The sequence below is a fragment of the Augochlora pura genome, chromosome 7, assembly GCF_028453695.1.
Source record: "Augochlora pura isolate Apur16 chromosome 7, APUR_v2.2.1, whole genome shotgun sequence".
Classification (NCBI taxonomy): domain Eukaryota; kingdom Metazoa; phylum Arthropoda; class Insecta; order Hymenoptera; family Halictidae; genus Augochlora; species Augochlora pura.
The window spans coordinates 35,638,370-35,663,248 of record NC_135778.1 but is presented as its reverse complement, the minus strand read 5'-3'; the positions used below and the strand labels follow the sequence as shown (position 1 = coordinate 35,663,248).

Below are 24,879 nucleotides of genomic sequence, written 5' to 3'. Positions count from 1 at the left end.
TTATTTAATAATACAAATTATTGTTATGTACAAATTATTCGCATAATAGACGTGATTTAATGTTCATTCGAATCGAGCTTCCCACCTTTCTCCGCTCCCTAATATTTCTGCAGAGGTTCCTATTTCGCGTCTACCGAAATGCATAAAATAGTGCACAAATGTGTCGGATTGATAAATGATAATGATTAAACTCTTTATCAAACAATCTCCGTAATTCCGTGTTAGATGGCTTGGAAATTACCGACAACTCCCTTTTCATCGGTCATGTCGCTCAATAGTTTCGGTATATCGTCACTGCATAGATCGGCGCTATTCAGACTTTTCAAAACAGCAAAAATTTCATGTCGGAATTTATATTGCTACTTGTGAAACATTGTGGAAGTAGTGGCATGAATAACTTTTTTCAATATTCAATATTGAAACATAGAACTAAAAATCGTTTATAACTAATTGACTTGAACATTCAAAACATTCAGTTTTCTACGAAACCTATCTCTTCAGCAACGGATGAATGCGTGCACCCGTTCTACGTTGACTTGGAGGAATATTATTCGCAATAAAAAACTATCTCCATACAGCAGTTTATGAAATTTTTATTAAAAACATGTATCGTTTATTATTGCATGCAACGAGTACATGAAATTGGGTCGACGTCCTACATGAAAAATGGATACAAATGAAGAAATTACATTGCCGAAACTCCTGTCAGCGAGCTATCCGTGCGAAACTGTATGACTTATACTATACATATATAGGCATTCAATACGTGCATTCGTGCATGCGTAAATACGTACGTACTCGCATACGTATGCGTTATACACTGCATACGTAGTGGTTCAAGTACGAGCGAGCGAGTACGAATACGTACATACTGTGTTATAGACAGCTATACATACTAGATTGGCCGTCGAGATCGTGACAATAATTCCCCTTCTGGGAAGTACGACCAGAGAGGGCCAAGGAAACAGCTGTTCTGCTGGATGGTTGCTTTGACAGTGAGGTTGAAGGATAAGCGAATGTTTTATCTACACTTCACGCTTTTAAATGATATCGCGAATATTCCGTGGCGAAAATGAGAATGTCGCAGTCAAGAGAAAACGGCAGATCGACACGCTGAAAATCTTTAACGACAAGTAAGACCATTCGGACAATCCTGTGTAACCTCTCTTTCATTTTTTAACCTTACTTCCGTTAACGAATCTGCTTCTCGTTTTTTTTGTTGTTTTTTTTCCTTTTAACAACAGCATCGTGTTACATTTTACGACAAAAATCCTCTGGAATTGCCTCTCGAAACGCACGAATAACCTTTTCTTTAATTAGGTGACTCAATAATTGAGCACAATGGACTAGAGGCAGACGTAAATTGACAACCAGTTTTTTATTCGCGCGAGAATTAATATCATCGTTCTTGGCACATCGCGATTGCTTTTCGATTACGTTTTATGCAATTTCAATTACATATTGTGTGTACAGATTTTTCAATAGAGCAATTAGTATGAAATACTGTTCCTTCTTTTTCGAAGAAAAAACGTTGTTTTATCACATTCTTTTCTGTTGCGTTTCAGTGTGGTAGAATTAAGGGAAGATGTCGAATATCAGGTACAATTCAATGCTGGGGAAAGGAGAATGGCTATCATGGTCTCTTTGTCACCGGAGTTTCCGTTGGAAAAGCCAGTGCTTAGGGTTTCTCCACCCGTGAATCATCCTTGGTGCAATGAATATAGCGAAATCACAAGCGCGCCAGGACTACTTAATGTAAGATTTTTTGGTCTGATATTTTTAATCCTCGAATAATGAGCGAAGATCATAGCAGTCGTGTATACTAGTTTACAGTGCACAGCGATCTTGGTCGAGTTGTTCAAGCAATTATTAGAGAGTTCAGTAAAAGTCCTCCACGGTTACTGGAAGATGTCTCTCCAGGACCTGTTACGTCACATAGAGGTAAGCTTTCCAAACCATCCGAATTAACTTGGTGTTTAATCTTTGTGTTACATTATTACAGATTTACAAGGAAGGAATTCCCCGTCGTACTCCCTGCAACACTACTCTGATATACCACAAACATCGTTCAATTCTTACCATGCTACCCAGTATCCACAGTTCTCTTCAGCTAGTACAAGTTCTTGTATTTATAACTATAATCAAACAAATGCAGGCACTCAGTATGCCATGGACGGATGCACAAAATTTGGGTCGCCATCGCAGCATTCGTATAATCTCTCTGGCTCTAGGAACCAGTCGCTGCACGTCAGGGATCCGACAAGTTACAATTCCAACCACGGATCGTATTTAAATTCACATTATACAAACGCCAACTATCATCAACAATCGCTGACGAATCAGTTACAGACCAAAGCTCCGCAGAGCATTGTGTTTCCAGAACTGAATAACTTGAGCAATGAGGAATTGAAACGTCTTAGCGAGGACGACGACAGACTGGACGAGTTCTTGAACAAACATTCCGAGTTGAAAGACGTTCACGCATCCATCGACGACGCAATAGATTGGGTCCAAAAAACTGCCGGCAAGTTATTTGAATCCCTCTTATTGCACAATTTAATGTTTTCAGTTATTTGTTGGTTCGAAAATCGCTGAATTCTACAAATCTGTTTTTCAGAATCCAACATTGTTAAAGAACCCGAGCTTAGAGAATTGCAGTCTGACGTAGCGAATAAAGTGCAGACTGTCGCTGCATTGAAGGCTAGATACGATCAGCTGATACAACGATACAATAAATTGTCCGAGGTGTTCACTCCGGACCATATAAAGGAATGCCTGAGAAAGGCGGCAGACGAAAGCCACGAGGAGAGTGAACGGATTGCCGAGGATTTTCTCAACAGGAAAATAGACGTGGAACGTTTCCTCGGCACGTACATCGAGTGTCGAAAGTTGGGTCAAGCACGAAGAACCAAGGAAGAGAAGCTGGCGCATCAGTTGAACGAATTAAAACGGGCCGGTTATTAAAAGCATAGGAGCAGCGCGTATAATCGTCAGTTTTTTTTCTATCAGATCGAATAAACTGTGTAAATAACGCCTAGTTAAATTAAACGATACTGTGAATTCGAATGGCATTCGTGTTTACCAGAAAAATTTACGAAAAGCAGACAAAAACATATTCTACTATAATGGTAACGGCATCACCTCGCTGGCAGAGAAACACTTTTACAACATAATGCTACGTTACATCATACCGCTTGCTACATACCGGAGCTGTGTCGAGATTAGTTCGATACATCGTGTTCATGCATTCCAAACGAATAATTGGAAACGAATCGTGGCTGAAAATCGATTCGAAAGAATTTTTGTGCGCACCTAAAAAGAGTTCGATAAGAGAGAAAGAAAGTAGGGGTGGGGTCTGCGTGTATGTGTGAAAGAAAGAGAATAATGTATTCGTGTATCCGCAGAGATCGATTCGATTTCAGATGTACTTATCTTTCCGTAAAGAACGTGTTTGTTGAATGGAATTCAGCATGTTTTCGTTGCGGGTCACCTTTTTTACCATGTAAATTGAAAGATGCGCGCAAGGAAACAACAGATACGAATTGGAACGGTATCGTTTTTTCAAAGATTTTGCTATTTCGGCGATGTTAATTATTTATCCTAAGGATGTTCCTAATACAACGTAGATTGGAAAAAAGAAGAAACTATTTAGAGAAGCGTGTGCAAAGTCTGACGAATGTGAGAATGCTTTCGTTGCTTTTTTCTAAAGAAAAATTACAGTGTGTATGTATTGTAATCCTCTTGTTAGTTGGATCGTTCACGTCCTGTTAATTAAAAAAAAAGCACGATTTGCAGAACAGCAACGCGTGTTTTGCGTTAGTGGATCGGACATGGAGATGATCGCGTGTAAACTGTAAGTTGTAAATAATTTAAGAACAGGAGGAAAAAGAGAAAACACCGAATTTTTAATAAAAGGAGATATAAACTCGACCGTATGGTGTTCACGATCGTTTCTCACGATGGTTTTGGATGAAAGGATAAGGCGTATAAGTAAAAATGCAACCTAATAATTCTCTTTTATTTACGTACAAACGCTCGTGCTTCGTCGTTAATTCTTTCGCATACCTGTTCCCTTTATTATTAGAAAAATAACATTAATAGATGGAATAGGTTCCCTTTCCTTAAATGCAACACGTTATCTCGCTCTGTTATTAAATTCCCTCACTAATTCTTATTCTACTACTTCTTCTTATTCGATAGATGTACATGCAGATCAAATAATTCTTGTCCCTTGTAGCCAGTAAACAGCAATTCAAACGGCAAGAAATACTTGCAAGTATTAGTTTTCCTCTTACTCTGAATAATTCGACTTCAGAAATTTATGCATCATAGTTATGAAAATATTTATGAAAACGCACTGAAACAAACTCTAAAATCAATTCTCATCGCAATATAAAATTCCAAGTTTGTACAAACGTCTGCAATCAGCTAACAACGCGCTCAACTCTTTAAATTATTATTTGGACTGTTCTACAATCTATTCACTCGATCAAGGATCAATGAACGAGATCATTATGTATCGAGTACCATTGGTAACTCTGAGCCCTTCGTGGTAATGAGTCAATCTTCCAGGATGCATCAACATCCAGCCTGGTTTGGTGTCCGTCACTGAACAATTGTACCGAATGAATCTGCAACCTCCGCCTTCGTAATCCACGCCTGCCCTGTTTAGAGCGATGTTTATCGTGTACGTGGAACTGTCGTGATGTGGTTTCAATAACGGTTGTTCGTCAGGCCGATATCTCACAACGAAATTCATTAGAGCTCGAGGTGGCTACAACATAAATCTATAGTTAATCACTGAAGAGTTGAAATCATTTGTACGTCCCCAAGAATTTTTGCCGCATTTGCAGTAAAAATCATTGGAGCCGAGACTAAAAGCTGTTGAAATTACAATATAGTTACACTAATAAATATTTATTTTTTATTACAGCCGTTTCTACTCTGTGATACTAAGAGTCTCGATTTGCTTATACAATTGTAGGAGGTACGAAGCCAATGATCAGGAAGCGGTGTGCATCCGATTTAACGAAGTAGGGAAGGAATGAAATAATTGTGCGCATAGGTGCTGAGAAAACTTGTGTGCAATCAAAACGACCTATTCCCGAATTTGTTGAGGTCTTACGCTCGTATAGTAGCCTACAAAAATATGCTCTTGCAAGGGGCCGACATATTCAGTAAGGAAGTACAACCAAGATTCGTGGAGGCCGACTTGTCTCATGTGTATATCTCGTGTTGGAACGGCTTCGTATCCGCCATCGATACGTGGATCCTACAAACGAATCGATGCATGCATTATTAGATGGTACAAACTGGTGACCTTACGTCGTGATAATATCCGGTAAACACGAGCTCCTGCAGGGGTCTAACGTACTCCTTTAAAAAGTATAGCCACTGCGGTTCGTAGTTCACTTGATTCATATGAATATCACGGGTCGGTACGTTCTCGTAACCACCCGTTAATCTGGGATCCTGTTGATACGATTGTTCTTTTAAGCTAGAGTTTCACTCGTTGCAACTTAATGCATCGCAAAGTACAACGTAAATAGAGAATATAATCGTAATAGACTGCGTATGTTTATACTCTTACAGATGTTTTTACTATATATATGTATAATTATATCTTTAAATAATATATTTCTGTACATTCTATAAATGCATAAAATCCACAGTCTAGTCATTAATTATATTTCATACATTATTTGTTCCATCGGACCACTTTCCAAACGCTTCCATAATTTGTACCAACTCCTTGGTAAACCTCTCGTTAACAATGGGGAACCAGTATACGTCCGGACAAGGCTGCAATGAAATTAAATTAAATTTGGTGAAAAGAGATGAGAATATTGATTTTTACAGCTTACTTGAATGGGAGTCTTGTCAGGATTAAAATTCTCTGAGTAATTTTCATGTATATATCTTTTCTCCCAGTCCAATTTATTGTCTATCATTTGGTACACATCGGGATTGGTCATAGAAATGTCATAACTGTCTGAATTAACCAGATGTCCGAAATCGATCCTGTTGCTGACATACATAAAAATATGCCGTTCTCTGTTTGCATGAGCAAAAGCCATATCGGTGTCCATATCGCCCTCCGAGTAGGATGGACGAGTGTCTTTGTTGCTGATTAATGTGGCATTGATCAAGTAACTACTGCTGACAAAGGGTACGTTCCATAGACCCCTGAAAAGGATTATTTTATACTTAAAATTTTTCTAAAAAGATTACTTGTTACTTGAAGTATTCAAGTTAGTTATGATATCATAACTAATCCGAAGAGATTCGTTAAACCAATTAATTTTAAATCTCTTTGAGCCCCTATTCTATATTTTGTAATCAAGAAATATTAGAAAAGAAGGGTCGATCTCGAATTAAAGGCGGCTTTAACGCGAATGATTATAATGCTCTGATATTTCGACATTCTCAAAAGTTTAAGACCGCCGTAAAAACAAAAGCACACCATGAGAGATAGCGTTGTTTTTCAAAGGTCGACACTTAAATATTTTGTAAGGCAATCGTTCTGACATTGTGATTGGCCGATGACTACATTATAATGGGTTAGGCATAATTATCCAATTGAGATTCATAACTCTGTCACCAATGACAGCATGCATGGTTCTGGCTCATTCAAATGCATGGTCCACTCATATTTTAGACTGTAGAGACGAAAGGAACCTAAAGCCTATCTGAAGAAGTGTCTTTAGATAGTTGGTCAGTCTACGGTGTGCCACTCTGGTTGCAAACACTCATTTGCCAATATAGTAACAACAGTCAAAGTAACAGCGAAGATCCTGCATGCCGAGATCTAAATGAGACGTTTCTGGATCAATGTACATACAATAATAAACATCTATTCTCAAAGTACCGAGCACAACTCAACCTGTAAAATAGAGTGTGTTAAATGCAATCTGATCTAAACAAATGAGAAGATGGGGACTTGTGTGCCTGTTCTTTGCCTGTTTACTGATTGGTACAAAAGCAGCCAAAAATACTGGAATCAGAGGTAGCAGTAGAAGCCGCATTGGAAGAGTCTACAAGTCTAGGATACCCATTCTGATTCCTCATCGAAACCCAGCTTGTGCCAATTATTATGAACACAAAGATGTGAGTTATCAATAATTAGTATTATCATATAGATAAAAACGATACAAGAGAATATTGAAATATTTGATACCACAGGGAGCAAGAATAGTGAAAGCCTCTCATTTTGAGTTGGATTACATGCTAGGCAGGAAGATCAGTTTCTTTTGTATGGCCACTGGAATCCCAAGGCCTGAGATTACTTGGTTGAAGGACGGGATTGAACTGTATCATCACAAATTCTTTCAGGTATTTTTATTGCTCGGTTTACGGAAATCTAAATATCATTAAAATTTAAGAACGTGAAATATCAATTTGTAGGTGCACGAGTGGCCTGTGGGCAACGACACGCTCAAGTCAAAAATGGAGATTGACCCTGCCACGCAGAAGGATGCTGGATATTACGAGTGTCAAGCCGACAACCAGTACGCTGTTGATCAACGCGGTTTCAGAACCGATTATGTTATGATCACATAGTGAATCCTTTAAGGCTCTGACAACATTGGCAACATCAGTCTCCTACTCTAGAAGTGACAAAGACCTCTAGAATAATTTTCAGACCACTGAAGTTTAATTGTTCGTAAAGAAGTAATAAAAGTGAATAGAAATAAGTGTTTTAGATTACTGATGAGTAAGCCTCCTTAGGTTCTATGAGCCTAATTGATTATCACAGAAATTCCAACGAATATTCGTAAGTGACATAAATCGGTTTTCTTTAAAACCTAAGTTCCATCTGGATCATTAAGAATTTTAACGCGTGACTGCACACGTTGGAAATTCATAGTTCCCCCAGCTCTTATTCATTAAATCACAATTGGCTCTTATAGGGGTGGTGTGCGTCTGGTCTGGGAGGAGTGAAACATTCAAAATGGTTCACCGCTTGCAAACCTATCTATTGTAACAAATTATTGAGACATTAAAAAGTTCTAAAAACAAGAAAATATATTCTAACAGAAATTTGAAGAAAGTCAAAGCTGGGTTGAACTTAGCTGTAAACATTGAGTTTACTCGACAAGTTCAAATGTTTGCGGCGTCTAAAGTTCCGAAAATTAATTAACAGTAACAGTGACGGTAACGGTAACTGTAAACCGGTGTGTTCAGTTCTATTAATTTTAATTCTGCACCGTTTGATTGCGTTTGCTCGGCAATGAGTGCTCCATCGTGTTCTGGTCAAATTGGATTTAAAATTCATTGATCACTGCAACGCAATAAGTGTCAAGAGAATAATCAGCTCTCACGTGTACACTACACAAGTGCTGTTCCCTAGTATTTGCCTATACGTTTGTAACAGATAGGAGAGGACACTAGGGGAGTAATGATTAGGCGACTGTCAGTTACATCGGAGTTCCGTGTGATCATCGTACGTTGCCTGTTCTGTTCGGTGAGTATCAACCAGAAAAGCGAATAGTTGCACCGAAACACATCAAAGAATCTTAAATTCTTCACTAATTCTAAAAACTTCCAAAAAATTTCCATCATAATTTTCAATATTAATGTAGAATTGTTTGGTTCGTTTGTTTTTAGACTACTGCTACAAAGATCCTAAGTCATTGACCTAGTCATGTCGCGCTCTATGATGATGTTAGTGTTGTTGCTCATTCTGTTATTAAATAGCCAGGAAATTCTTGGACGTAGAGGACGTACCAGAGGTAAAACTAGATCGCGTCTCCAAATAGGATTGCCCATAACTGGGAAATACCGTGATCCAGAGAGTGATCAGTATTACAATAATAACAATGTAAGTAAATTCGCCAAAATTTCTTCCCCTTTTTTGCAACTATGTCTTAAAAGTTCTAACAGAATCTTTCTCCAGGGTGCTAAAATACTGTTGGCATCGCACTTTGATCTAGAGTACGTTCTGGGTCATAAAATTGCCTTCCTGTGTGTTGCGCGTGGTAATCCACGTCCACACATCACATGGTTCAAGGATGGAGCCGAGATCTACAGCCATTTGTACCTACACGTATGTATATTACAATAAGTAACAGCGAAGAAGCCGTCTAACTGATGGAACATGTTTAGGTACATGAATGGCAAGTCGGACCAGATAAGGTGAAATCAAAACTAGAGATTGATCCTGCAACTCAAATGGACGCTGGGGTGTACGAGTGCTCGGCTGATAATATGTACAGCATCGACCGCAGATCCTTCAAGACTGATTTTTCTATTGCTTTCGATTAAGTTTGATGCTTCTTTGAGCGACTAGCGCGAGTAATAGCTTGAAAATGGAAGTGGAACCCTTGGAATATGTATAATACATATTACATTTTATATATATATATATATATATATATAAAACATATATATATATATTATAAATATATGTAGAATTATTATATATTACCTTTAGAAAATAAATACACTTTATAGAGAGAAAAAGAATTTTTAACACTCACCGTCTTTCATTCTTTACGATTTCAAGGTAATCGAAACTCCTAGCGTAAAATCCATCGTCCATAATTGCACCCCAGAAGTTACTCCACATTTTAAATGGCCTAACCAACAATGGTGCAACAATTCCTCGTTGCTGCTCCACCAACAGCTTCAACGTGTACTCGTTGTCCAAATGAGAAATTGAATCGACAGAGAAATATCCAGAGCATTGCTTCAGCAAACAGTAGTCCCTACAATACAATCGATTGCTTGAATCTCAATCGAATTGACAGCCAAATACTGGAGTTAGACTACTTATAAAGCTATAAGTAAAATCTTGAATTCTTTGTCTTTCTCGCATACATTGCCAAGTTCCTCGCATCGACTTCGTTTACGCTATCGCTGGCAAGGATTTGCTTGTTGCTCCTGTATTCTTTCGCGTGCTTCCTCATGAATTCATTTACGATGGGTTGATGATACTCCACATTGTTGTGAACAAACAGATGCAGTTTCGATTTCGGATAAGCTTGATTATATATTAATCCGAAGAATTCTTCCAAGAAAGGAGTGGGCCTCTCAATGAATATGGCGATTACTAGGACTGGATAAGTTTCTGGTATTGCTTCATTCAGTTCTACTGTGCCTTCCCAGCACATAACACACCCTGTTTCTGAATTCCAAGCCTGAGCCAGATAATTTCCTAACGAATTTAAAGACAATTTGCTACGACCATTTCCGTGAAGTATCAATGGTTTGGTGTTGTAAACACTATTGATGAGGGAAGCTTTCCCTCCCTCAAATTTCAGCTCCACATCAGCTGTTAACAACAATTTCGTTAGTACTTTCCCTGTTGGTCATTAGAATCGATAGATATTAATCACACATACCCACGGCTGCATAGAGACTGTGAAATATGTCGGATTTATGGTCCAACTTAATATTATGCTTTTCTCGTAATTTCTCATCCAGGTAGACTTTAGTAAAGAACAGTTGATCGTCGTCTGTATCTTCTATAGCAGCATAATGTAAGATATCATAAATATCTGAAAAATAACCAATGAAGCCTCCCGAATTTAGAAAACGCTTCCCCTGCGTTGCAATTGGATACTTGGATGCTAGGGATTTATCTGGCCAACATGATCCCTCTGCAGAAAACAGTATTCTAGCATTCATGTTTTTGAACTTTTCGACTATTTTTGCTAAGCCACCCAAAAAGATCACATCGTAACTGGAACAGTACAATTATCAATTCTTAAATTAACACAATTTTATCGCAATTACTTGTAATTTATGTTAGGTGCAAAGGCTTTTAAATTGAAACCTGTCTGTAAATATTATAATCTTCTTTTTGTCGCCTTTATAGTCTTCCAAAGCTTTCTTCAAAAGATTAATTTTATATCCTCCTCCTGCATGAGTCATATTGCCACCTTTCCAAGTTTCTCCCATTCCCAGCACGTTCAAGTTATTCCGAAATCCATAGGTATCCACCGACGAAAGGTATCTCTTGTATCCATCGGTTTCAGCAGTAGCAACAGTAAATAACAGTACATCTGGAAAACATGTAAGTTGAAACAGTTGAATTAGAGAGAATTTACAACTATGGTCATACAAAGTGTGCAATTTTATGGAATCTCACTAGATGCATTAAAGTTTAGAAATTCTGTTGATGCACTGTTATGCATGCAGGTGTAGGCCAATTATTTTAACAATACCAAATAATTTTTAAAGAAATAATTAGAACTTGTGAGAAAAAAATATCCACTTTGAGAAATCCTGATTCCTACAGTATCAAAATTACACCAGGCCTTGCTTATAGTAGTAGTAGTAATATTAGTAGGAGTACGGAGGTTCGTCTATTTCTGGTACAATAACATCAACGTATGGGCTCGTCCATGGTTCTCATAGCCGCTGATTTTTTTTGGAGTGACATCATCTGAGTGTAATACATATCAAACAAGTCGGGTTGCGCTATGCATTACGTAATTTCTCGACTTGTCGCACATATTAGTCACAATTAATTCGGTATCGAAGTTGCTAAACGAATATCAAATATTCGTAATCAATTAAAACATTATCTCAATTACATCAGAATCCCTGTTTAAATGAGGGACAGAAAATCGGAATATTTAAGTTGCTGCGTGGGCGCACGTGTGCACACATACACATTCATTTGCATGTATCATGCCCTTGTAACAGAAAGTCTTTAGTGCATTTAAATAAATGCACAATGAACCGACAATTGGATCAAATTAGAATCAAGTGATTAGAGCTTCCCTAGGTAATGAAGAGATCTATATTTAGAAATCTATCCAGTTGAAATTTTTAGGAGATTTTTTGCTTATTGGATGTTTCCCGATTCCGAGAATCAGACGGACGAAGACCAACGCGGAATCTAACCGGAAATAGAGTGATAACTAGTCCGTACTCGTTCTACTTAACCACCGAACATAAAAGATCCGAGAACGAATTACCGTTTTTGCCGCGGTAAATATGTGCAATTGAATTCATAAGATCAAGGAAAGATAATCCATCGGTTAATAATTAAAATTATTCATAAAACCTATGACGTAATTTTGCTTCTGTGGAAGTATTGTAATCAAAGAAGCAAACAGAAATTATTGATAAAACTTCAATAATATGTACGTCAATCGGATTATTTGTCTGGCTAGGGGTCCAGTTTCCAGTACCACAAATGCTGGTTAAGAGGGACCTCTCTACTGCACATGTAAATATCATTTAACAAAGGCGAGTAGAGGCACTGGTGCATGGCGATTCAGAAATGCACGATATATACTTGCACCCTATCCATTTCATGTACCGAAATCAACCTAAATTCAATCGTTTTTCCAATTATAACATTCTGTAGTTGAACGAGCAACAATAAGATTTGATTTATATTATTGACAACAATTAACAATTAAGTAATTCATGGAGCAAATGGCTTTTTTACGAATGCATACTTGGCGTCGCGTATAGGAATATACATTGTGTTTCGTCATAACGTACGAAATCGGTCAGAAAGAGGTCAACCATTCTCAATTCAGTGACTCGATAAACGAGATAAATGAATTCTACGTTTCAACACAGTTTGAGTTCATCGTTGAGCGCGAAAACTACTAAATCCACAAGATGCGCCACGAGATAAACGATTTCAATAATCGATCGATTTCATAATCTTCCCGGGTCAATGCACCGGAACTTTCCTCGTCGGATATCCATAAAAAGAAAAAACTAAATAACTCCCGAACGAAAAATATTTATTTCCCTTTTTTGAAAACCGCGGTGCCAATATTCTACATCGATTGGTACTGCATTATCCAGATTCAAAACAGATAGTTTACAAAAAAAAGTTACCTCTATATATTTGTTAAGACTTTTATAATAAAAGCCATATTCGAAATGTTTCGTCAACTTTATTTTTTTAAACGAGAAAAATTGCAGTAAAGCGACTCGTTACGAATACGACGTATTCGAGAGAAACGATAAATGTTCCTTAAACGTATACCGAGCGGGCTTTTAGTTGCCCGAATGATCGAGAAAATGTGTCGTGGTAGAAATATAATAAAAGAGAACTTCTGTGGGGTTCGAACAACGACAAACACGAAAGTTTTCATTCATATTTTGTGAAGAATTTCTTTAAGAAAAAGAAAAATTTATATAGTAGATTGTCCATAGTAAAACGATCGAGTGGGCTAACATTTAGTTTGAGTAGAGGATCGAAACTATTTACCGTCTATATCCGTCGATGGCAGAGTCTCGGAAACCACGAGGTACGCGCAGAACAATGTCCAGATCAGACAGCACCCGACAATTTTTCCAGACATTTTGTCAACGGTAACAGAGATGTGTACACGAGCGCGGCGAACTCACGGTTACGACTAAGATCAACTCTGGAACACCGGCAAACAAGCTCTCTCGCCGCTGCTCCCACGCTCTTTTAACGAAAGTTACTATCTTCGATGTGCATGCCGATGACACTGTCTCCCGTTTTACCACGGCAACGCAATGCCTTTACAAGCATGCTTTGTAACTGGATACGATTCTTAAAATGCTGGAATTGTGTCGAGTATGCGTTTCCATTGATCAAATGAAGATGGGATGCGTACAGTTACATGCATACTATGAACGGCTTGCAAGGAGACCGAGAGACGATTAAAGTTGTACACACACATACCTAGGCTCTACATACGAAGTGGCAGTTTGCAAAGTCCTATAGTATATTGAAGATAACGACGATGGTTAACAGTTTACGAAAAATTCGACTTTGATCTCCGTTACTACATCTTTAATCGCTAATTTGTATCTTATTACATTATGCAAGAAATATTTCGAACTCGATCTATACTTTATAGGTTAACCTTTTCTATTATTGTATATGCGTTAGTTTAATGTAAAATAAAGTTTGTCGATTATCTATGAGTTAATGACCAAGCGTGTTACAATACCTTTCTAATGTCTACAGACGATTATGGTTAAACGGGACACTGTTGTCAATTCAATGAGATCCATGTAAAAAGACAAGCGAGATAGAACTTCTTACATTAGTTCCGACGTAGGCAAAACAAATGTGTACCATTATCGATTGCGCGAGTGTCGATAAGTTGGGCGAATGTACTCGCGATGGCGCTGTATACAACAACACGTTACATTGAATGGTTCGTTTGAAAATTCGAATATTGAACATTTTTTAAATTCAAATGTTCAAATTAAAAAATCAACAGCAAATTTCAAATGAACTATGTCGAGACATAAGCAGGTTTACTCACCATTTAGAGCACCGTTGATAGTTTCGTTCTTCTTGCAGTGTTCATCGATCACTTTCTTAAATATATTCGATAATTTACATTTATACGAGAGGTTTTCATAGCCGTCTTGACACGCACTGAAACAAACTTCCTCGATCGACACAAGGAGATTTACATAATTTAATAACAGGGCACTTAACAACGCGACTGTTTTTTTTCTGATCATATTTACTTGCCGAACAGTTAACTATTAACAAAATTAAACGAAATATTTCTCTTAACGACAAAAGAAGCTGTCTGGATGTATTTCGTTCTTGTTACAAGCGCGACTTAAAACATAATAAGCGTCGAACACAATCATTAATGGCCGATGAATCGCTACTGTAAAGCCATCCAGGTGGACGATTCAAATATTTATAGGTAGAATGAAATTGGAAAGCGAGACGGATCACAGTTTTTGCTGGATAAAAGAATGTCGGGCCTATTCGCCATCATAGCATACCTTTTCCCTATTTTTTACTTTCAAGTAATGACACCTCAGGTAAAATCATCTTTTCATGTAAATCTTACTCCTTAGGTATGTACTATTCAATAAATGTTAATTTAAAAAACAAAAACAAAAATATTCAGTGGTATGACAGAATCTTAGTTTAAGCCTGATTTTCCTGTAAGAGTGCAAAAGGTAGTTCTCCTTCTGTCTAGAAATATGTATAAAGATAATGTGTCATAAAAAAAGAAATTACATTGCAATGAGAAATAAAGATTGTGTCGCGTATGTAGGTAATTGAATTAGGTTGGAGAGCCGAACAAATACCCAACAAATGGGATCAAGCTTCCGTTTAATATGATTACTGGGGCAGCAAGGCAGACGATGCTGAGGCTTCTTTCACGTTTCGATGGAAATTCGCTAGCCAGTGTCCGTGCATCGGGGATCGGCAACGTTCCGTTTCCAGTTCCGCGGTAATTTCTAAACAAACCGGAACAAGTCCAGAAAATGGGGAAAGATGATTCTGAAACGGTGGCCTTGAAGAAGGAGCTGGAGGATCTAATCAACAAATGCAAGGTTGTATTAGAAACGCTGTAGCATTAAATACAGCAATGTTCTTCTTCTTCCTTTTACACCAGGAGGATCAAAAGAAACAACAGGACACCACCTTGGAGGAGGCGTGCAGTAGTGTGGCAGACGCACCCAAGGTGAAATTATCAACAAAGAAGTTACTGAAGGGACACATCAATAAAGTGAATTCGGTACATTACAGTGGCGACAGTAGGTCAGTCCTAATCCATCAATTTCTCCTCCGTGGTGTAGTCAAGCGGAACAATTGTGATACGAGCTGGCACGGGTACTGACTTTACGGTTAAACGTACTACGAAAAAAGTCTATTCCGATTTTCAGGCATTGCGTGACCGGCTCGTTAGACGGTAAACTGATCATCTGGGACTCATGGACTGGCAACAAAGTCCAGGTGATTCCGCTGCGTTCAGCATGGGTGATGTCGGTAGCGTTTGCTCCGTCAGGAAACTTTGTCGCCTGCGGTGGTATGGACAACATGTGCACCGTTTACGATGTGAATAATCGCGACGCTACAGGCTCAGCCAAAATAGTTAGAGAGCTACTGGGCTATGAGGGCTTCCTGTCTTCCTGCAGGTTTTTGGAAGACAAGAAAATCATCACTGGGTCCGGCGATATGAAAATGTATGTTGACCTGAAATATATGATCTCGGTTAATACCATGACGACATTAATCTTTTCAGTTGTATATGGGACTTGGAAGCAAACAAGAAAACGACAGACTTTTGTGCGCACGCTGGAGACGTTGTCAGCATCAGCTTGTCTCCAGATATGAACACTTACATCACTGGATCGGTAGACAGAACATGTAAATTGTGGGACTTGCGAGAGGAAACCGCGAAGCAGACATTTTTTGGCCACGAAGCCGACGTGAATTCTGTTTGTGTGAGTATGGATCGTGGGATTCAAATTCAGGTCGTTGAGACTCACAGATAGGAATTTGGTATGTGACTTTTCAGTATCATCCATCGGGACAAGCCTTTGCGACAGCTTCAGAAGATAAAACGGCAAGGTTGTGGGACTTGAGGTCAGATCAGCAAATAGCAGAGTTCAAGCCTCCTAGCGGAAACCCCGGTTTTACATCCTGCGGATTATCCTCGAGCGGTAGATTTATATTCTGTGGCAGTGATGATAATTCCATTCACATCTGGGACACTTTGAAAAAACAATACAACGGTGTGTGTTCCTAAAAATACCTAACGAGTTAGATGATATGTCCAAAACACTTTTTTATTCTATTCATTCTTACCTCTGTTTCTAAAGGAGCAATGACGGGTCATGAGAATCGTGTGACATCGCTGAGCGTCTCCGGAAATGGTATGGCTGTTGCTACTTGTTCATGGGACCAGAATGTCCGAATTTGGGTTTAGAAACCGAAAGGGGACTATTAGTATCGTCTCAGAGGAGGAAGAAAAAGGACTCATTCAAGTCTGCGCTTCATTTTTTCTTAAGTTTTTGATATAGAGAAGAGTAGGCTTGTGTATCAAATTACACAATTACTCTAATAATTGATATCTCTACATGTAAATGACTGTAGCATCTCCTGATATTTTTATTTTAAAGCACAGAAACTATATTCTGTGTCTCTGTTCAGGGCGATAGTTACTTGAAGCGTAGCACTTGAGAGAATTTGCTTTCATTTGTTTTCTAAACTGAAAAGTAAATAACATTAGAAGAAGAAATGTTAAATAAAATGCAAAATTAACAAACAAAATGACGATTTATAAATTTAAACACATTGTTGGCTATTTCCTCTATTGATTAAATTTATGTTACTGTCATGAAATTCTCCAAGGACAGTCTCAAATTTGCAATTTACAATCTGCACAGATTTTACTTCTACATTATACATTTAATGTGTCTCTGTAATCGATGTTGCAGAGCGGTGTGCATTGTAAACAAAGAAAATATATATATATAGATAGATAGAGAAATAGATAGATAACGCGCGCGCGTGCGTGAGGGAGGGGGGGAGAGAGAGAGAGAGAGAGAGATTCTTCGTTCGTGATGACTAATACTTAAGGATTTGGTATTCGTTAGGCTTAAGTCTCGATGAATAAGGTGCTCCTTTCATCTACAAACGAACTGTTATGTTTGACATAATCTTTGTCGGAGGGGAAGCTAGGCCAGTAGCTACACTCTCATTCCCTACATGATACATACACGCTATGTATGTGATACATATGTTACTGCATACTCAAACGAGTCGATATCGCAACATGAATCACTTCAATTTAGCGGTTAAGAAAAATTACATGTGTTTACTACGCATGCAGAAGATAAGGTAAGACGGAAGGTAATCGAGAATACTCTTCGATAACAGATTACGGAGAAACAATACTCTTACCGGCGAGGCTCATAACGTTAAGAAGTATTTCGCATAAAAGTATTCAACTGAAATATATAATACATACACGATTTGTGACACGAAATAATTGCAGATACAAAATCGAGCTTAAAAAATCTTACGGTAATTATATTATGTAATTTTATGCTTATGTACAATCGTTTGCCCTCGTAAAGGACACGCGGCTTTTGCAGCGACTCACAAGTTGGTGAAGTAGGTGAAACAGACAAGGAAAGATCTTCATCCTGCTAACAAGGAAATTGAAAACATTATCAGATTTGGCTGGTGCAAATAGCATAGACAAGATATATAACTTAATGCTTGTCAAATTCACCTTAATGAATTAAAATTAAGCTTTGAAAAATCAATTATGTTTCAATGTTACTTTGGAGGGCTAGTCGTGTGGGGTTGAAGGATCTTCCCTTACGAGCGACGCAGAGAAATAAGAGAAGAGAGAAAAATAGAGACTACATTAAAATCCATCGAGGTGAATCAAGAGGGCCACGATCACTGTAGCCCCAGCTTCTTTGGTTGCCCATTTGTTGGACTCAAATTGGGGATCACTGGCATCCTTCGTACCAGAGCTGATTGTATATGAACCCGGTCTAACCAGCAATTGAAACGCTGTGGATGCATTTAACTTTTTATTCGATTGTGTGTCGATGTATCTAAAAGAATATATAAACAGTTAATTATACGAAATCACATTGTTTCCTGGAATAAGTAAAACTACTCACGGATATTTTTTGGTGAATTCCTCGGACGCGGCATACTTTATACTAGGGGAGAACATTACTTGAGGATTTTGGTCCTCCGTTTTCATATTCATTGTCAAATTACTGACGTCTAGCTGCTCTTTTGTCATCAGTTCCCCGGTATCCAAGATCAATCTGTAAATAAAAATTCACATTTTATGTATGCACAACATGATTCCGCAAGTGTTTGCAACGTTGTCTTACCTGATGGCATCTAAACGTATTCCATAGAAAGCAACATGCCACTTGTCTGTGGTGTTCTGTGGAATTTGATTAGCATTGATGTTTTGTTTAAGCGGAAACCTGGCCCAACCAACAGGTACAGCGAACTCTGCCGGTGGCTCGCCTTTCTTGCAGATTGCACTGTCTCCTTCAACCTTGTAGCAGGCGCTGCAATAACACAACACATCGTCCAAGGAGAAGAACTCCTCCGGTAGAATCAGTGACTTCTTTAGTCTCGTGCAGGCCTTCAAGTACTCGCATTTCTTCGGGGGTATGATATTTGTTCCGAGGGGAGTGGACGGAGCCTGCAGTAACTGTAAAGTGAGGGCGCTGTGATTGGAGGTAACATTTTGTACTGCCAGAGTTGGGTTCCCGCTAACACTATTTTTCTCGATGACATTGCTCCAAGCTATGTTCGAGCGTATCTCGTTCAAGCTAGAAGAAACAGTGTTTGAGATATCGGACGCAGTGTTATTTAGAGTATTCTGTGAGGAGAATATCTGCGACGAACTCAACATGATCTGATGGGCGGCGCTTAGATTGTTCCCTTGACTATTGGACGCTATGCTTTCATTTATCGCATTATTGCTGTTCAAGTTATTTATGTTGCTGGCGCTGTTCGCGGTGCCGTTTTTTATGTTAATGTTAGTCGCATTATTAATCTCTACATTTGTACACTCGCTGTTTCGATTTAGTTGGTTTGAGTTATCGTACGCCTTGCTCTTCTCGCACTTCGGCTCGTTCGCATCTGCATTCGCCTCCATGTTACTGCTATCGGATACACCAGGATCAGGTTTGCTCTCAATTTTTGCTAGATGTGCGTTGTCGCTGTTTAACGCTGAGTACTCAACAATACTGTCCCCCTTAACATTCGAGTTGCACTGACTGGACACGCTCGGCGAGGTAGAGGATGAAAAATCCGAGAATGTGGCTGCTACTATATTCTCCTTCTCATGACACTCTAGATCAGCCTTTTCTCTAGAGTTCTCCGTGTCTTCTATCTTTGCTCTGATCGTCTCCATGGATGTTACAGTCGCAGTGTTGTCCACAGGAGCCGTGGAGAACGCCTCAGGATTATTCCCGACAACAGAGATCTGCTCGCATTGGCCGTACAGGTCAAAGACAACGTAGACGTAAGGTGGTAGATCCGTCGCGACGACTCCTTGGTCTATGCCGTTAATAATTAATCGTAACCTATTCTCTTCGTCGACGCATAAACCTACCACCGAATTCAACTGGAGATTCTCCAACACGGCGCCGTATTTCGTTTTCACCTGCTCAAAAATATATTGAATAGGTCCTTAGATCGCCATTCTTTGGTCTACTTCACAATTTAATCGAACATTTACCCTAACACCGTTGTGTGATATCCAATCGCTGCAAATGATCCATGAGTGCTTTTTGAAACCAAGTGCTGTCAGAGGAAAGTTTGCCTTCTCTGGTGAGATGCAAGTCACCCCGCAGAGAATGTTTGACACCCACCGTTCATTTAATTTCTCTACTTTTACTAAGAATGGTTTACCCTTTATCAGGGGACGACTGGACATTACAACGCCTTGGAGAATATACAGAATAAATGAATAACGTGTTATAGAAAGTCTTGTACTACTAAAGCTTGTTGATGATTTGGTACCTTGATTGTAGCTTGCCACCCGTCGTGCAGTAATTTTAGATTCCAACTGTATGTTCCTTCCGTGGTTCTCATGAAACTCATAGTTCCAATCGGTCTCACCTATCGAGTGAACAACAACAGGCTGTGTTGGAGTCAATACTGCTTCGTTTGCCAATTTTCCCTCAGATACATCTATCGACGTGTCCATTCCAGCATCACTTTAAATACAGAATTGTAGTTAAAAAATCGATGATAGATTCGGTTAAATGAACATACTTTCGTAGAACTGGTGGCATAGGATCCAATAGCAACTCCAAGGAATCCTGTAACCTCAAACTGGCATTCGGCGAAACCGCAACCTGGTTTTGTTGCTTCGTGCTGGTAATATTCACAGCCACAGTGGTGCCAAAAAGTTCGATGGCAGCATACACACCTTCCGGTATATTCGACGCTGCCACCCCCATGTCCTCACCGTTTATATATAACTTTAAGTTACCTTCGTGTGTGCGTTTCACTCCTATTTTATCGTTTACACGTAGCCATTCTAAGCTTGGACAGTAATTCATGCAGAGTACGTATCCATTGTGTCGAATTTCACTGCCTACGATAAAGAAAATGTTACTAGAGATTCAACGAGTTTACGTTGTTATTAATTACCTGTCAAATACCAAGCATCAGGTGGAATGGATCCCATACCAGGCACGAGATTCATGGATGTTAACCAGTTACCACTTTCATTATTAATCACCCCTATTTTTAAGCAGCCGCTCCACTCTCTGGCAACTTCTTGAATCGCAATTTCAAATATTTCGTTGTTCTCTAATGCAGTCTCGCTCAGCAGTACAGCATTATTGTATTCTCTACACCTTGTCGCAACAGTTCTGTCATTATTTAGTTGAATATTCAAGCCGACGGACTCGTGAAATTTATGCATGATCTCGGTCTGTGCTTGTAGTTGGATCACAGAAGTAGGCTGCTGGCTGATACTGTTCTCAGATGGTAAATACTGTTGCGTTATGGGATCTCTACGTTCGGGTAGTACAATGGTCACCTAAGAAGTACATCCGAATATGAGAACCGTACGGTTTTTACAAAAAATGATTGCTGTACCTGAACACATTGACCGTACAGGTCAATCACAGGGTACACGTGTGGCGGTAATCCGGTACAAGCTGCTCCCTGATCTACTCCATCCAAATAATAATGCAAGCTACCATCCGAACAACGCATCATACCAATCCTATTACCCTCCGCTACCTTGTCTAAATCACAGGCGTAGTTGTTTCTCACTGTGACACCATCTCGCATAACGTTTGATCCAGATAACATCCATGTATCGTGATCGATGTCTGTCATGGTAGATGGAAACACCAATTCATCGGGTCTTATAACAGTAACGCCTACAATATGCACGCTTTTGTTAACATTTTCTATGATCGACAGAGAAATAAATCTAAATTAGAAATACTCTTAAATACCCGCTTCAATAGCTCCTGTCCACCGCTCCACCATTTTATCGATAGTCACTTCGAACATTTCGCCGTCCCTTAGCGCACGATTCGCTATCACAATTGCTTCATTGAATTCTCCCAACGCTCTAGGCCTCAGAGCAGTTAGTCCATTGTTTATAATTTTCGCGTTCTTACCGTGTATGTGGTGAAACCTTAAATCGCTGTAAATTATAAAATGGACATTCAAACATTGAACGACAAACCCTGAATTTCAGATTCTGTATGACACGGATTTTACCGTTTACAGACCTATACAAAGTAGTATTGCTAAAACTTGAATTGTTCGTGGTGGGACTGTAGAAGTCCGTATTATCTACAATTGTTGCCTGTGCCGCTTGCCCGTAAAGATCTATTACGCCATAAACTCTTTCAGGCATGTTCATGGCTGCGGCACCTTGGTCGGCACCGTTCACATAAAAATGCAGGGTCGCGTTATCTTTTCGCATAACACCGACACGGTCTCCTACTTGCAGTCGATCGAGATTCTGTCCGTACTGATCTATAATTGCAGTTCCGTTATGCATCACTCCATTTTCCGTCATCATCCACGTGCCGGATCTGCAAGGGATATGACCACCTTCGAGCAATAACACGGGCGATAAACTTAACATAAATTTCAAAGGGATGGGTATGTATTAACAACAGTAGGAAACAGTACTACACACACCTAACGTTTGTCATTGTGAATGGGAACTCCAGCTCGGTGGGAGAATGTGTGGTGACTCCTATTTCGATAGAACCAGCCCACTTTGTCACGATCTTATCTAGCCTGACTTCGAACAACTCGTTCGGTTTGAGTGGCCTCGATGTTAGTACAACCCCGTTGTAAAAATCATCCATTACACTGCAACATAGACGTGTATCAATAGCACGTCCCACAATACATTTGTGTATACATATTTCAAAAAGATTGTTTACTTAGGCCTGTGTGCAGTGCGGCCATTATTAATTACTTCTACGTGTGTACCGCAAATAGAGTGGAACATGAGCCTATCTGGTGGTTCCTCCTCTGTTTCTGAAATTAAAGATATTTAGATTTAGATATAACGATACTATAGAATTGAAATGGTCTGTATAAGAGAGAAAATTAATAGGCGCACCATTCAATTCCTGAAGCTGCAACGTGTTTCTTCTAGTAACAAGATTCTGTTCCTCTCTTTCGTCACGATCCACGATTGTTACTTTCACCGTCATGCCATAGAGATCGATGACGCCCCATACACCTGTAGGAACTTTTGCTGCGATTCCTTGATCTAAACCATTAATTATATAATGAAGATTTCCATTACTTCCTCGTACCATGCCTACTCTGTCACCTTCCTACATTTTAAACGATATACGATTAGAAATCCGTTTACTGTTTATGTACATATACAAATAAATGACGTAAAATATTAATGTTACCATCAGCTCATCCAGATTGAATTGTCCATATTCGCGACACGTGCCCTTTCCATTTACTAAAATTCCACAGCCAGACATCATTGTTGTTCCTGAGCGCATGTTGGTCATTGTTGCTGGAAATTCTAATGCTGTAGGACTATGCATGGTTACTCCAACTTCTATGCTGCCTGACCACTTGTGCACGAGCCTATCGATTCGTACCTGTAATAACATAATTTATTATAGAATGATGTACAGTTATACAATACTGACGTCCATTTACTTCCTCTGACCTACCTCAAACAATTCATTATCCCTCAGTGGCCTGTGAGTCATTACTACACCATTATTAAATTCATTTAAAGGTCTTCTCCTCTCAGCAGTTCTGGCATTGTTTGAAAGTTTGACCATAGATCCGACCCTCTCGTGAAACCTCAGTCTATCCTCTCTAATGGCAGCAAGACTTGGGTTCTTAGGTAAATTAACGTTCACATTAACATTTAAATTAACATTCAGATTAGCGACTAGATTAGTTGTGGAGGAATTGGATGCTTCTCCAAGGACATAGTCGTTATTGATTATGACTTCATCTTTTGGATCGTTACATAGAGCAGGGGTAACTTGTGGGTGAATAATAGTCACTTGTACACAATCACCGTACATATCTACAACTGCAAAAATGCGTTCTGGTATATTGGTCACAGCTACGCCTTGAGAGATACCATTGATATAAAATACGAGCTCATGCTGAAATAGAAGCAATTGAAAACCAAATAGAATTAAATAGATATATAGAATCATCGATGTACAAAGTTGGAAACTTACATTGGATGTCCTTAGTACACCTAAGGTATTACCTTCTTCCAAGGTGCTGAGGTCCATTCCATACATTTCTACCATTCTGTTTCCATCATGGACAATACCAGAGTTGGTCATAATCCATGTCCCTTGAAAAAGACTAGTAGCACAGGCAGGCAATTCTATTACCTCTGGATCACATTCTGTGACTCCAATTTCTATGCTGCCGATCCACGATGTCATCTGAACAGGATACAGAAATAACATAAGTGTTAGATTTGGTAGATTGAGAATTTCTCTTTTTTATTTTGTTAACAGTTTAACTCGTTTCATTTTTAAAAGGTAAGGTAACGTAACCGATCACCAAAATTATTGTAAAGTTCACGCGTTTGCGAACCACGATTTGTCGCTTGACAGATTTTGATCTCGTTTACGATAGAAGTTTTACTTAGTATAATTAAATACACGGTACACACGTAACTTCTGGTGAATTATGTTGTAAACAACAGATTTTGACGAACGCAGGAAAGTGAGCAGTAGGAAAATCAAAGTGACACCAAGATGTCAATGGTTACCTTTTTGTCGATGCGGACTTCGAAAAGTTCTCCATCCTTGAGCGGTTCTGCGCTGAGTACCAGTCCGTAATTGTACTCGGAGAAGTCGCGTATGGCCGTGCAATTGTTGTTTGTTAAAGTAACTCGATGACCGCATCGTTGGTGAAACATGTCGACCATTTGTTATCCACCGCACCGACTGTCGACATGTAACCAAACACTAAAACACCAAACTATGCATCGTCCCCTCTCCATCGCTTCTTCGATCCGTCTTTCTCGAACCGATGAGGCGAGCGCATGCTTCGTCTCACTCCAACGTGTCGGAGGAAGATTTTAATCTATGTATACATATATGCATTGTAGATACAATATTATAAACCAATTCAGATGTAAGGTAAAAAAATGTTTGCGCCGTTTTAATCAA

The 24,879-nt window shown here is 39.1% G+C and overlaps 5 protein-coding genes across 13 annotated transcripts; 3 read left to right on the top strand and 2 right to left on the bottom strand.

Annotated features, from left to right (window-relative positions):
* The first annotated feature begins 858 nt into the window (after positions 1-858).
* On the top strand, positions 859-4,774 carry Vsp37a (Vacuolar protein sorting 37A). Its single transcript, XM_078187884.1, has 5 exons — positions 859-1,133; positions 1,566-1,755; positions 1,827-1,941; positions 2,003-2,524; positions 2,618-4,774. The coding sequence occupies exons 1-5, from the start codon at positions 1,045-1,047 to the stop codon at positions 2,962-2,964; spliced, it is 1,263 nt and encodes a 420-aa protein (XP_078044010.1). The 5' UTR covers positions 859-1,044; the 3' UTR covers positions 2,965-4,774.
* On the bottom strand, positions 3,992-14,456 carry Plod (procollagen lysyl hydroxylase). 7 transcript variants are annotated; one of them, XR_013494637.1, is made up of 10 exons: positions 13,187-13,735; positions 10,778-11,006; positions 10,344-10,684; positions 9,820-10,273; positions 9,480-9,707; positions 5,865-6,186; positions 5,698-5,802; positions 5,375-5,472; positions 5,126-5,272; positions 4,639-4,774 (listed from the first exon to the last, which is right to left on the bottom strand). XR_013494637.1 is itself a non-coding variant. In XM_078187883.1 (9 exons), exons 1-9 carry the CDS (start codon positions 14,425-14,427, stop codon positions 4,490-4,492), a joined length of 2,316 nt encoding a protein of 771 aa, XP_078044009.1. In that variant the 5' UTR covers positions 14,428-14,456; the 3' UTR covers positions 3,992-4,489. The 7 variants fall into 7 exon arrangements, 5 of the variants coding, with proteins under 5 accessions (XP_078044009.1, XP_078044007.1, XP_078044006.1 ...); XM_078187883.1 differs by lacking the exons at positions 5,126-5,272; positions 13,187-13,735 and adding an exon at positions 14,223-14,456 and having other exon boundaries at positions 3,992-4,774; positions 5,326-5,472; XM_078187881.1 differs by lacking the exons at positions 5,126-5,272; positions 13,187-13,735 and adding an exon at positions 13,902-14,031 and having other exon boundaries at positions 3,992-4,774; positions 5,326-5,472.
* LOC144473736 (immunoglobulin domain-containing protein oig-4) lies at positions 6,542-9,465 on the top strand. Of its 3 annotated transcripts, XM_078187889.1 has the most exons (5): positions 6,558-7,107; positions 7,183-7,348; positions 8,643-8,821; positions 8,897-9,046; positions 9,106-9,465. In XM_078187889.1, the coding sequence occupies exons 1-5, from the start codon at positions 6,925-6,927 to the stop codon at positions 9,262-9,264; spliced, it is 837 nt and encodes a 278-aa protein (XP_078044015.1). In that variant the 5' UTR covers positions 6,558-6,924; the 3' UTR covers positions 9,265-9,465. The 3 variants fall into 3 exon arrangements, with proteins under 3 accessions (XP_078044012.1, XP_078044015.1, XP_078044014.1); XM_078187888.1 differs by lacking the exons at positions 6,558-7,107; positions 7,183-7,348 and adding an exon at positions 8,354-8,464 and having other exon boundaries at positions 8,608-8,821; XM_078187886.1 differs by lacking the exons at positions 8,643-8,821; positions 8,897-9,046; positions 9,106-9,465 and adding an exon at positions 7,405-7,793 and having other exon boundaries at positions 6,542-7,107; positions 7,183-7,332.
* A 570-nt stretch (positions 14,457-15,026) lies between the features above and the next one.
* Positions 15,027-16,994, top strand: Gbeta76c (guanine nucleotide-binding protein subunit beta-2). The gene is made up of 6 exons (XM_078187885.1): positions 15,027-15,264; positions 15,327-15,472; positions 15,598-15,897; positions 15,957-16,158; positions 16,233-16,449; positions 16,537-16,994. The coding sequence occupies exons 1-6, from the start codon at positions 15,196-15,198 to the stop codon at positions 16,641-16,643; spliced, it is 1,041 nt and encodes a 346-aa protein (XP_078044011.1). The 5' UTR covers positions 15,027-15,195; the 3' UTR covers positions 16,644-16,994.
* Positions 16,995-17,008: 14 nt separating this feature from the next.
* Neurl4 (neuralized E3 ubiquitin protein ligase 4) lies at positions 17,009-24,687 on the bottom strand. The gene is given in 17 exon segments (XM_078187878.1): positions 17,009-18,288; positions 18,358-18,510; positions 18,580-19,871; positions 19,947-20,152; positions 20,231-20,427; positions 20,486-20,810; positions 20,867-21,260; positions 21,320-21,609; positions 21,688-21,881; positions 21,970-22,278; positions 22,388-22,564; positions 22,639-22,740; positions 22,742-23,040; positions 23,125-23,325; positions 23,401-23,850; positions 23,929-24,144; positions 24,477-24,687. Coding segments are annotated over 17 exon segments (5,160 nt in total). The 5' UTR covers positions 24,636-24,687; the 3' UTR covers positions 17,009-18,092.
* Between the last annotated feature and the right edge of the window lie 192 nt (positions 24,688-24,879).